This window comes from Colius striatus, chromosome 2 (genome assembly GCF_028858725.1).
Source record: "Colius striatus isolate bColStr4 chromosome 2, bColStr4.1.hap1, whole genome shotgun sequence".
Lineage (NCBI taxonomy): Eukaryota > Metazoa > Chordata > Aves > Coliiformes > Coliidae > Colius > Colius striatus.
The window spans coordinates 109034218-109047954 of record NC_084760.1 but is presented as its reverse complement, the minus strand read 5'-3'; the positions used below and the strand labels follow the sequence as shown (position 1 = coordinate 109047954).

Below are 13737 nucleotides of genomic sequence, written 5' to 3'. Positions count from 1 at the left end.
CTCGTTGGATGGCAGCACAGCCTTCTGGTGTGTCAGCCACTCTCCCCAGTTCAGTATCATCAGCAAACTTGCTGACAGTGCCCTCTGTTCCCTCAGCAAGGTCATTAATGAATATATTGAACAGTGCCAGTCCCAGCACCAATCCCTGAGGGACTCCACTAGATACAGGCCTCCAACTAGACCCTGCCCCATTGATCACAACTCTCTGCCTTCTTCTCTTCAACCAGTTAACAATCCACCTCCCTGCCTGATCATCCACTCCATGCTTTCTCAGTTTTGCCATGAGGACACTGTGGGAGACTGTGTGAAATAGTTTACTGAAATCCAGATAAACCACATCCACTGCACTACCACCTGGTTACATCTTCATAAAAGGCTATCAGCTTGATCAAACATCAAGAGATACTTTTAAAAGTTAATAGATTCCCTGTGTAATCAATAAGGTCAGAGAAGGAACTTCCCTGATAGTGTGAACCAAAATGGATTTTTTTTTTACATCAATGACTAGGAGTTGCTATAAATATCCCTTAGTCCTTTCCTACATCCATATTGTTAGAAGGCATTCAGTCTAACACAGGATAGCTAGGATTAAGTGTCACTGAAGGCAATTCTACTAGGGTTGGCCTCAGAAAAGCTAAGAAAGGTTTTGACTAAATCAGCAGGGCTACCTCTATGGAAATACACTTGGATGACTTTGAAACACTGCAGGAAGATCATAGTCCCAGACCTAAACCCTAAGATTTTATTCAGATATGCTAACACAAAGCAGTCTATGACAAGTGCAAAGGTTAAGAAACTGAGAATCCTGCTTACTCATCAGCATCAGCTGAAGAAACATCAAGGCAGCAAACCAACAGAAATGGTTGAGTGCTAACTATTAGGTAGATATGAGGACTCCTAGAAGCATGGTAGGCACAGAATGATTGATATGACAAGAAAACCTCATTTGTAAAGAATTCTGGTTTTGGGCATAGTGAAGATTATAGTAAATTTGAAAGCTTGGCTTGAAGCTCAAATGTAGCAAATAAACATTGAAGAACAAATCACAATTCATACCTGTTCCCATTGCCTTTGAGGACCAACCAATCATTAGAACTAAGAGGTTCTTCCTGTCTCATTCAGGGTAGACAAACCTCCATAGTAATAATATGTTACAAATCATGGACAGTTCAGCATTTAACATTTACTATACGTTATTTACACAATACTAAAGTGCTTCTCAAACACACAAAGGCATAGCTAATTTCTCTGCTCTTTGTCTAATTCATACTTAGAATTAGGTATGGACACTGTAAAGTTGAAATCTACTGAAAAAACTTCCTTGACATGTAGAACGTGAAATACTGGCATAATATTGGTAATTCCTATACTGAACTTTATGAACTAAATGCAGACTATCTACTACTAGCTTTACAATTGGCAGACTGGTAATTTTTTCAGCTACTGAACTCTAACATAGCAAGATGACAATAAAAAACCCCCATGCTTCCTTCTTAAATGTCAAAGGTACGTATGTATATGTCCAGGTATGCTCAAATAAATGTCAAGAATTCTGACACTAATGGAAATTTTTCTTGTCCCCAGAACTATTTTTCCCATTTTAAACAATAGGTACATCTTATCTCTGCTCTTTCAACTGGTATTAGAAATGTCCTACCTGTCAGTGAGAACAGCTTGTTCATCCAGACTCCCTCAAAATTAAGTGTTTCAACTTCTAGCCTATCTGCTAGATTTCAGAGCTATAGGAGACACTCAGTGTTTGTATCCTTTCATGAAGCACAAATAAGAGCAGGAATTCTGCTTTTTTTTTCCCTGGAAGGTGTAAGTAATTTAGGAAATTGAGCAGAATCTGGCATGTTTTTCAGTAAAACATTGTCTAGATATTACCAAGTTAGCTTTATAAACATGTTAAAAACTGAAATTATTACTTCTATCAGGTTGTCACTGTAACACAGGATTCAAAGAAAGAAAAAGATTCTATTTCTAAAGTATTAAAGAAACACTCTTCAAGACAATAGTCTATGTAATTTGTGAAAAGACAGAACACTTTTAAGCTTCCTAGTGACAGGTTAAAAAAACCCCACAACATACAAAAGGTCTTTAAAGACAAATCACATAACCTATCACTATAAATTAGAACATCATCATCATCATCACATACCAGGCAGTAAAATTAGCTATGTGTGCAGAAAAAAAACAGTACCCAAGAGTGTTAGACTTAAACCCAATCAAGAACACAAATAAAAGTCTAACTTATGAATATTCATCTGTGTAAAGCTTATCTGATTCACTCCATTATGAATTGGTTATTCTCAGAATGTCTATGCAAATGAATGTTATTTGTGTTAAAAATAGGGTAGAGAAAGATGTAAAACTAAACAGCAAAAAACAGAAAATGTAAAATAGCTCCCCTTTATGTTCTAGTTTATCTACTTGTTTGGATGGCAAGTAACCCACGCTTATGGCTAAAAAAAAAAAGCACACAAAAGGCTTTTTTTGGAAAGTGATACTATCCCTATACTTGAACTTACTGTATGTGTGCTGTTCTTCCAATAAATCATCCATAAATGGACAAAAAAAATTAAGGAAATTAACACTGTGTTAAGATAAAGCCAGCACTAGATCAAAGACTACCATGACCAGGGTCTGCTATAGACCAGAATGAGACTTGCTGGGGGCTGTGAAGCTTCAGAGAAAAGGCAAATAAATAAATAAATAAACAAACCCTGAATGATCAAAACATTAACTTAAAAATAAAAAACTCAAGCAAATGGCTACATACGTAATCTGATTTCACCAGCATACTTACGAAGGATGACGTGGGTGATAACGAATGCAAATATAAAGACTGTCAGAAAGGACAGAGATAAAATAAACATATAAAAAAATCTGTAGTTTCTTTTCCCCACACAGTTGCCTACCCAGGGACAGTGGTGATCAAACCGTTCTGAAATGAGAGGCAGAAGAAAAAAAAATGGAAAACAATTAATAAAATGCTGTTTAATTGAAAAAAGCTCTCTGAATACTATATTAAAACTCGTGATTTAACTGGAATTAGCAAATTAGCCACAGAGAATTCTTATTTAGAAAAGAAAAAAGAGAAAAGAAAAAAAGAAAGGAGAATTTTAATGAAACCTTACAGTTTTTAAAGAAATCAAAGCATGGCTGAGGTGAGCTCCTCTTAAATTAACAGCATCATTGTAATAAATCATGCAGTCAGTCCAATAGGCATGTATTTATCCACTGTCACATGGAGTGCTATCAACTCAATTGTTTTCCTTGTGGTTTTTTCTTTTGCAAAATAAGGTGAGGTTTTTTTCTTCCAGTGACTATTCTACTCCAAACTGGAGTTTATGATGTTGTTTGATTATATGTTATGATCACATCTGACGAATGTCTGCTATCATCTCATCCACCCATTGTGGCATATGAAATATTTACACCCTCCCATTTCCTTTGATTGCTTCACTGAAAATATTCTCTGTTTCAGACCATCTATTTTTCCACTTAGAGTTGACAGAGCCATAAAAACATATTCATAATAGCAAAATAATCCAACATAAAGCATTTTTCAAATGCTAAAATTAATACTATCTTGTAAAATTAGCTCATGCGTCTTTTGTTTTTGAGGTTGGTTGTTTTTTTTTAATAATCTATTCTATCTTGCAGGAATTTCCTGTAAACCACATGGTATAAAAATTGGTTGATGTCATCCAAATGCTCTGTTACCCTCTGTACTATAGGCTCCCTCTTCTTTGTAGTACACCAAATCCTTTCCCTGTATTTCCCTGCAAGATTAACTCTTTCATGAGATGTGGAAAGGCCAGGACAGGCCAGAAATGAGTGTCCCCAAGATGGAGGAAACGTCCCACTGCTAGAAATTGTCAGAGGTAACAGTTTTGTCTGCTTCTCTCCAAGCACCATGGACTGCCCCCCTCTCCATCCCACTATGCTGGGTAACGGAAACAGAACAATTGTCAGGAAACAAACTGGCATTTCCTAACTTTTCTTTAGAGAGATTACACTGCAAGAATTTTAAACTTTTAATCAAATCCAAGATCCTAAGACAGATGCTCTCATGCTGACTCTCTCACTCTCTGATCCTTGTCCAAATCCTGTTTTGTTTTTGGTGACTTTTATGCCTCCACTGACATACCCTATCAAACTATTTGTAATTCCACAGGAAAGGCAAGCTATAAAATGGAAGTCCTTAAGCCCTGTGTTAAAAAGGCACATCTGTTGAAGCACACCAGTTTATTTTAGCTACAGCTTTATGTTCAAGAACTACATTAGAGGTTTTCCTTGAAGAATGTATTAGTATTATCTTTTAATAAAAAAAAAAGAAGTCAAAACAACACACACAACAGGCTGAGTTCACCAGACTTCCAGGGGCTTTTAAAAATGTTTTTGTGAGACAGCTGCTTGGACCACATGTTTCTGCCACAAATCTGCTTCAAATTCCAATGCAGCTATTCAAGGTGAAGTTACTGAACTTTCTTAGGATAAGGCTTCAGAAATACTTCTGTGATTTAATGAGCACTGCTAGGAATATCAAGAACTAATTTGAAAAGTGCTTATTTTCACATTTGTGTTTCTCAATGAGTCCATATATTCTCATAAATACTTTACTTCATTTAATGGGTACCTAATACAACACATGAGCAAATAAAGAAAAATATTCCATGATTCTATGATTCAGAAGGAAAAAAAAAGTCATGATGTCTTTGGAAGATGAACTCCATATATATGCATTCATTCCTTTCTATGCTGACACTGTAAGAATCAACAACTTATACTGATGTAAAGTTCAATTTTTAGCCAGGAAACAATATTTAGATATATATAGGTATTTATTTGATAAATTTGGATAAATAAGACAAACATAAAATCACACCCATCTATGCCCCCCAAATCTATAAACACACATATATATACACACACACACACACTTGCATATGTTCCTTACTAAAGACAGACTTGATATTTTTAACCACTTGTCACTCCTCTCCAGTTTCTCTCTTCAAACTTTCTTAGTAAATGGAAAGGCTCTCTTTTCTCAATAAAAACCTTACTATTCATTGTGAAGCTTAAGTATCTACCCAAGACAGCAGAAAAGCTGTAAAGCAGAAAAGGTGGGATACAAAAACCACTGCTGCAGTGTTGAAACGGAATCAACTCTAATAAAGGGTCAAAGCAAACAAGGAGAATCAAAACACTGATAATGCAAACTCTTGTTAGTAGAAAGTGTATTAGAACTCTCAATAAGCGAGGAAGAAACCTGCAAAAGCTGAAAAGTTTGTCTATGGAAGCACTCTATGGATATTAAAAGTTGTGTCAGATAATCTTCTTGCACTTAATTTTAAGCAAAAGACACAGGTATTCGCTTTCAAGAATGTGGTATGACGTTGAAGCCATATCTACCTAATCAAGAACTACTAAAATAGACAGCTCAGCCTCTTCCCTTCTAGCAGTACTGTGAAAAACCTCTTGTTTACAATTTTTATGGCTCTCTGTCCTAAGACCAAGTCTGATGTTCATTTTAACCTGTGGGGAACTGGCTGGCAGAGCCAGATAAACTTAAAGCTATGGTTAATTTTCTGTTGCCTAGCTTCCCAGAACAGTATGAAACACCAAAGCTGGCCCAAGTGAAACAGTCAGAACACTCTGCCAGAGAAGTCATGAGATGATCCCTTCAGAAGCTGCTAACAGTCAATCAATCTTAGTGGTAACACCAACCTTACTACAGCTTAACACTTATCAGAACTGAAGGAAAAATACAGTTTTGAGTTGGTCTGAGAAAATTCTGAAGCAAACAAAAAAAAGACTGAGGAAACGTGTGAACAGTTTCTAAGGTGAAGTATCATAGAAAAGAGGAGATGGATAAATGGAGACTAAAAATGCTGCTGTAAAGACCATAGAAAACCAAAGAGGTAAGAAACCTCAAGAGCTGCCAGTAGACCCGCAACAGTGACTATTTCACTAGTCCTTCCCAAGTGATCAGCAACTTCAATTTGAACAAAAAAAACTTCTGAGGATGTCCAGAATGCCCATAACCAAATCCAAGGGACGAGGCAGTGAGAGAGCCACATGTTGCCTTTCCTGCCACATTATCCCGCTTTCTTCTTTCATTGTCTAAGTTGCTGACAAGTCAGGTCTGTCCCCTGAAGTCACAGAAAAGATAAAAAAACCCAAACAAACAAGCAATTTTTTGTTCATTGTTTCATGAGAAAACTGACTTACCCGTGTCTGTGTATTAAGGGCTGTGTGAACAAGCACAAAGGAGACAAAGAAGAGAATCATACAGGTGGGGAAAAGAAATAAGAGTATGAACTTCAGACACTGTCTCTTGGGAAGCAGCAATCTCTTGGCATGACTCAGTAGTCTCATTAACAATAATATATGCTAACAAGGTGACAGAACAACATACATGTTATATCATACTTCAGGCATTTCTCACTTTTTACCTTCCTGGAAACATTTACAGCTTGCTTAAGAAACGTTAGTTGCTGGATACCTCAGAGAAAAACAAAAGCAAGAACATTTCGCGTTTTAACAAGTGATGGTCTTATAGATGGAGTGTGCTTCCTTCAGAAGTTGCATCAAATCATGTTCCTTGCTGCTCAGAATCAAACACTCGAATCTCTACTTCTCCACAGCACAGCATGTGGACTCTTAAAATTTTCCAGCGTTCCACTTCCATTTTTTCAGTCACCATGCTCCAGGAAACCATGTACAAACTGACAAAGCTTTCCTTCCTCTTTCAAAACATGTAACAAAATCTTAATAATTTACAAGGAACAAAAAAGTATTTTATGTGGAACATTTATAGGCCAGCTTGGCCCTTCAGTTTGCAGCTTTTCTTGTCTGTTCGCACTGTAATCTCAGAAACATTTATTATTATTTATGAACTGTTTCCTTTTACCTTTGCTCGACTGGATCACTGTACACTAATATACATTTTCTGAAGCTTAATGTGAAGGCAGGTCTCAGACAAAAAGTCTACAGGTGTAGAAATACCTATGTCACCATTACTAGAAGCTTCCAACAAGTACAAGTTAGAATTCACTTGCTAATTCCTCCATCTCATTAAAGTAAAGCATCTTAGAGCAGACATAAACCTGAGGCATTCTCATCTTTATTTAACACATGCAAACATGCATCCCAGGACCCAGAAGAGTCAACAGCCTGATACTCAAATATTGACAAAGAAAAGAGGAAAAAAAATCATATTACAACTCAACCAATTGGGCCAGCATTACTCAAAATTACTTTTGACAGTAGCAGTACAACATAGGACTACAATGTCCATTGTTATGGATACACACTGAGCAATTATGTAGAGGGACTGACACATCTGCACATATTTATAATGATAACAATAACAGCTTTTTCTAGGACTATGATGTCATGACATGACCACATCTATTCAGGCTTCTTGACTTAGTATTTGTATGATAAACAGTACTTTCAGAATTTGGTTGCTCTTGAAACATTTAGGAAAACAAATGAGGTTTTTAAAAGTCCAAAGGAATACATTTTATTACAAAAAGCATTTCTTTTCTTCTAAGATGCAGCAGTCTACTCCCAACAGCCTGCTGTATGCATACACAAAAGCAATTATAATCATGGTAGTAAATCCTTTACGGTCAGTTCACAATGTCTGATAATTTAATATCATTAATAAAAATATCTTTTATCTGATATTCATGGGATACTCATAAAAACCCTATCCTTAGCTCTGATGTTCAGTTCTAGTGACTGAAGTCATCACTCCTAGGAAAGTTGTTTATTTAATCATACTTTTAAAAAACACTGATGGCACTTGGCATCAACTGGCAGCAGCAAACAAACACATCCATGGATTTTACTTATGCAACATTCACCTGGGTGACAGTCATTCCACTGACAATGCCTTTGCTGTTACTTTTGTGGAATGAAATTAGAGTAGAAATTTAAATGTAAAAAAATGCTGAATAACAAGAGATAGGCTTGAAAGTTCCATTTTTATGCATGCTGATGTTACTTTAGAACATCTGTTATGGACAATGCACAATGAGCTTCTTAAATCACCAAGCCTTAGTATTTTTGTACTCTGATCCCACATAAAAACACTCCAAAAAAATTAAATGGAACAGAAAGAGTCTTCTAGTCTCAAGTTTTCATTTGGGAAATACTCATCAAATGTTTTTTCCACGTCACATTCAATACACTACACTAATCTGTACAAGGTGATGCCAATCGAAACAGCAATGTAACAGTGGGAAAAATGGGCCCCTCTTAATGAAACAAATAACATGCACGGATATCTGCAACAAAAAGTAAACCAGAAACACAAACACAAGGGCTACTTGAGAAATATTTCAACTCTCAAGATTATTTAAGTACTGTCCAAGACAGCTAAGCTATTTGGGTCAAGGTTTTTGTTTGGCTTGTTGAGGGCTTTTTTAAAACAAAATCAGTTGCAATGTCAATTTCTATGTTAACTTCAATAGTGACAGACTAATGTTATTCACAGAAAGAAAATAAACATGCTTAATTTCAAAAAATAAAAATAGCAATTGATTCATTAGGAAAACATCCTACCATTGCCTTAGGATAACTCATAGTAATTAAACTATATTGTCACATAGCTCATTTCAATGCTAAGTCCAATGATAAATGTTGACTAATTAACAACAAACCCCTTTGGCTGCATACACGGTGACATTTTCCAAGACAGCAGCAGGAGTTTAGAAGGACTGCTCTTTGATAGGTATGAAGAGTGCATAGTGAAGGACCTAACTACTTAACAGTCTTCACTTACATACCCTAATCTTGTGAATACCTAAACACATTGGGAACTAAACACGTGCAGGGCACACACCCAACCATGGAGGAAGAGAGGTAAAAACCCCAACTCATCCCTAGGTGAAGTATAGTATCCTTACCAGGTGTCAGCATCCACAATGTTCATGGATTTGTTGATCTGTTTTCTTCAAGAAAGCACATTTTTACACACTTTTTTACACCTTGTATCTGTTTAATTCCTTAACCATCTTTCAAGTTGTTATTGCACCAAACAAATATTTACTGTCTTAGGTCTCTAAAAACCCCTCTAGTAATTTCTCTCTAATTTTTACTCTGACATCTGAGGTTTATAACAAACAGTTCAGTATTATCATTACCTCTTTTTTTTTTATATGGAGATGAATATATAAGCTACAACCCTTATCTAAAGTAACCTATAATGCCATTATCAAAAGAGACTTTCTGCTATATTCCCCAGTGCTTTGACTTCAACTCAAGAAGACTTTGACACACATATCATGCTCCCTGAATCTTTAAACTACGTCTAGTATGTAGAGATGGCATAACCATAAACAAATACTGTATCACCTCTAAGTGCTGGTGTGTATCTTGTTTGACAGCTTCTTGGGTGCCCCGAAAAGGCAGAACAAACAAAAAGAGTCAAGCGATTTCTCACATATGAAAATGGGGAAAGAATATAAAAGCAAAGAAAGGAAAACAAAACGAACCCCAAAGGACATATCAGCCAGCTTCATAGTTTTACCTGTTCAGCTAAAGAGTCACTTCAAGAGACCCAGAGCTAATGTTTAATAGGTTCAAAAATCAGGTCCAAAAAATAAAGTGAAAATTGTACACTCTTCATTGCAGGAATTGTAAGGAAGAAATAGGTAAAGATCATGAAAAGGAACTGAAAGCAAGAAAGGAGATAAAATAAGGTACTGAAGGAAGAGTGCTACAGAACTGAACTAAAATTAAGCAAAACAACATCCTGACAATATGCAAATGCTCATTGATTATCAAAGACCACAAAGCCCTGTGAAACTTCAAGATACAGTGTCAACATTAAAAAAAACAAACTATTAGAGAGTCGCCTCTCAGCATGTTTGGAAGCATGTCTCCAGGCTGTAAGAAGGTAGTAACCGTAGCGACTAAAGGGAAGAGCATCTCCAAGAACACATTGGTAATCCTCACTATTTGTCTTGTGTTGTGTGTATTAATTATTCAAACATACATAATGTATAACTCCCCAGGTTAAGAAAATAAATTTACAACACAGGTGTATAATCTGGCAAACTACTGTTAAAAACAATTCTTTTATCCAAATCCTGCTGTTTGGTGTACTGCTGGATACATAACACATTTTGATTTCAAAACAATATATTTATGTAGTCCAGTGAAAACAAAACCAGAAGACTGTGCTTACAATTGTCTAGCAGACATGCTTTACTGAAGAGAGGCTTTAACCAGAAAAGGGACGTCTCCTGGTTTCTACTATAGCAATACTTTCTGTCAAAATCTGGACACTTAGTCTCCTGCTTAGGATCTACAGAAAAGCAATCAGACTTACAAGTGAAAGGAATCCTATCTCCTATAGAAACCATGAACATTTATAGAAAATGCCAGTATGGTACATGCGCCTTCAGCATTACTGGCATCTTTGTTCTCCTGCTGAAAAAGTTTCTGTTAGGTACAAGGAAAGCCAATTAGGATCCATCAAGCGCTACTGGAAAGAAAAAAGGATAAGCCCCAAAGGTTCAGGAAGGCTTACACTGAAAATCTCTGAAAGCATGAGAATATTCATTAGGAAGCATCCCCACATGTTTGCCCTCTTCTCCCTTCCTTTCCCAGGGATCCATTCTGGCCATAGTGCAAAAAGGGATCGAAACTCAAAACTGCACAACTTGAAACTGATCTCTGAAAACTCCAACTAAATGTTTAAAAGTTAAGTCGTGGCATCCGATTTAAAAAATTTGAGCTTTGAATCCTCTGTGGAAGAAAGAATTTCACGTGTTCAAAGAAACACAATGGAACTGGAGAACAGAAGTTAGCTTTATCAGTTACACACACATTTATGATATAAGTATTTTGAAACAAATAACAAGTCCATATTCTCCCCGATAAATATCAATAGTGGATCTCTTCTTTCACCATACTAGATTTTTGGCTTAGTCTAAATTAATTGCTTTGATAAGCAATAATGTGGCATGTGAATGCAAGGAAGGCTTTAGATTGTTGGACTAAATTGATTTACTAATCAGTTGCTTCTTTACAGTTTTTATTAGAGATAACGTATTACACAAGTAAAAAGTTACTAAAAACAAACAAAACAAGGAAAATTACACACCTATTTTAACATGGCCACTTGGTCATTTCAGAAGCAAGACAAACCACTGGCTTCTTACTAGCATCACACAGTGCAATCAAAACCTGCTGTCAAAACCCAGCAGTAACTAGTTTGAGCGCAGAATTCATGTGTGTTGTAGTTATTCAGTTTTATCTCTCATGTTTATGAGTATCTTATTTTAAATTCATTTATAATTTTCAAGTAGCATAATGGTACGCAGAAAGCCCTTGAGGGGCTAACTTCAAACTGGCAATCACAGAGATAGTTAAAGGAAGGAAGTCAGGAATACACCAAAGATATTTGCCTCAGGGGACATTTTTGAAGGTATTACATAAATGCTACAAACAATATTTATATGAAAATCCTTTTTTCTTTCCTGGATGTTACTAGGAAATGACTGTAAAGCTAAAGGAGTTTGAAGTATTACTATGGGTAGAACACATACTTGTTCTGTTTTTTGAAGTTATTTCTTCATATACTTATCCAAATATACTACATAGCTATTTATTAAAAAAATAGTGATGAAAGTAATATCATAAACAGGATCAAGTAACTGATACGCTTACTAGACGACTAGAAAGTTAAGATTAATGAAAAAGAGGGGAAAAAACCCAATGAGTAAATTTTTCGATGTACCTACATATTTAAAATACTGCTAAGGATTCTGTATAGAATGAAAAAACATCAGTAGAAGATAAAGAATGAAAGAAAGAACCTCTCTTTCACCCTGCATTCATTTGCCTGGTATAATAAAACATCTTTAGCTGGAAAAATAGCATACTGTTTTTTTCTGACCAGTAAGTGCTGGTTTGAAAGAAAACTCCAGTCCTGTAGCATACAGTCTGTAGTTAGTTTATAACTTTGCAGCAAAAGCTTCAAGAACTATGTGGTAAGAAGGAATGCATAGCCATCTTGGTAGTGAGTTGCAGTTACATAAATATTCGTATGAGTGCGAAGTAGGAATATTTTTGCATTGGTTTAGCTACATCAGGGAGGAGCTAGCAAATGATAGTGGCACCAGAACACTCATTGCTATTATAAGACTGATTCACAAACTAAAATTAAATAAAAGCATTATCATATATAGACCATCCTAACTTGAGTGGTAGCAAACTACATAACACAGTCTGATTAAATGCATGCTCTGAAGACTGTTAGCTTTCCACAAGTATATGAGCAATCTATTTTTCTGACATCTGTTTTTCACAGAAAATTAGTTACTGACACTTATAGATTCCACTTTTTGCATTTTACACACATGAATACTTCATCTGATAAATACCTGTACCTAATCAGGAAACAAAAATACTAAGTAATGGACTCTGAAGAAGTCAGTTTACTGTAATTCCCATTATAAAAGCAGGGAAGAAGAGTCACAGCAAAGTCACTCCAATAAACAGATGGAATTGTTTCAAATTTTAAAATGTACAAGAGGGAATTACAATGATCATACCTACTTTATAAGCAGAACTGATTAATCTTGGATATGATTATCACTTATGTGAGCCATTTGCTCAGACTCTTTTCTGATATACTTTCATAATAACTCACATCTGTTACTTCATCACAGATATAGTCAGAAGACAAAGATTTTTTTTTTAATTTGTTTCCCCACCATCACTAATTGTATGTTTCACAAAGCAGTCTTTCCATAGTATGAAAAGGACACAATCAGATTACAGAATAACCTGTAGAAAAAAACCAATTCATACCAGTTTATTAAAGCATCTTAAATATTATTTTAAAATAGGCCTCAGCACGTCTGTGGGAGTTGCTCTTATGTATGCACTCTTGGTAAAGACAACAACTTTTAACCCTTTACTTACTGCACTGGTCAATGACTGCATTTTCATATTATCAGGTTTGCTGAGCAATACCACAACAGCACCATGTCTGGATTACACATCTAATATTTTTCTGAAAATATGTCAACTGTAATTCATAAACATCCCTACTTGCCAAGCTCAATAGCTTTTACAACACTTTCTAACACATCAGAAAACCTTATTTACTGAAGGAACCATCTACAGATACCCAAGCAATTGTATAGAGTCAAAAGGCTAAAACTTTTCATTCTGATGTAATTGTACTCCCTAAATTAATATCATCTAAACATGAAGCTGTAATTTTTCCAATGACTGCTTTACATCTAAAAATATCACTGCTGAATGTCACAATTACATTTCTCAGCTGGAGACATCTTTCTACATTATCTTCTTGAATGTGTAAGACTCAGGCTCAACAGCGTGCTAATGAGCTGCACTGAACTCTAAATACGTTGTAATTAACTAGAAACTACTCAGTTTTGATTGGTAGGGGTTTTTTTTGTTTGCTTTTAAATCCAAGCATATCTTTATCACCTTGTCCGCCCTTCGAAGAAAAGACTCATGAAAAAAGACACGACATTCAGAGCTAAAAAACCCAAACTCTACCATTACAAAATATCCTTTGGTCCTGACAACATCTACTTACTTTTAAAATAGCACTGGCCCAGTAATTTCTTACAGATTGTAACCTGAAAATTTCTATTATTAAAACTGTTCAAAAGTAAGAATCATCTACAGTACAGTGTGTATTCCGATCACAGTGCAAGCCCTCACCATTTA

At 35.7% G+C, this 13737-nt stretch overlaps 1 protein-coding gene across 4 annotated transcripts in view; it reads right to left on the bottom strand.

Moving 5' to 3' along the window:
• Window positions 1–13737, bottom strand: part of ZDHHC14 (zinc finger DHHC-type palmitoyltransferase 14) — a 101856-nt gene that overhangs the window by 20558 nt on the left and 67561 nt on the right. For all 4 annotated transcript variants that reach the window (XM_061989025.1, XM_061989027.1, XM_061989026.1 and 1 more), the window contains exon 4: window positions 2810–2947. In XM_061989025.1, coding sequence (XP_061845009.1) covers window positions 2810–2947 — 138 coding nt within the window. The remainder of the gene's footprint in view (window positions 1–2809; window positions 2948–13737) is intronic.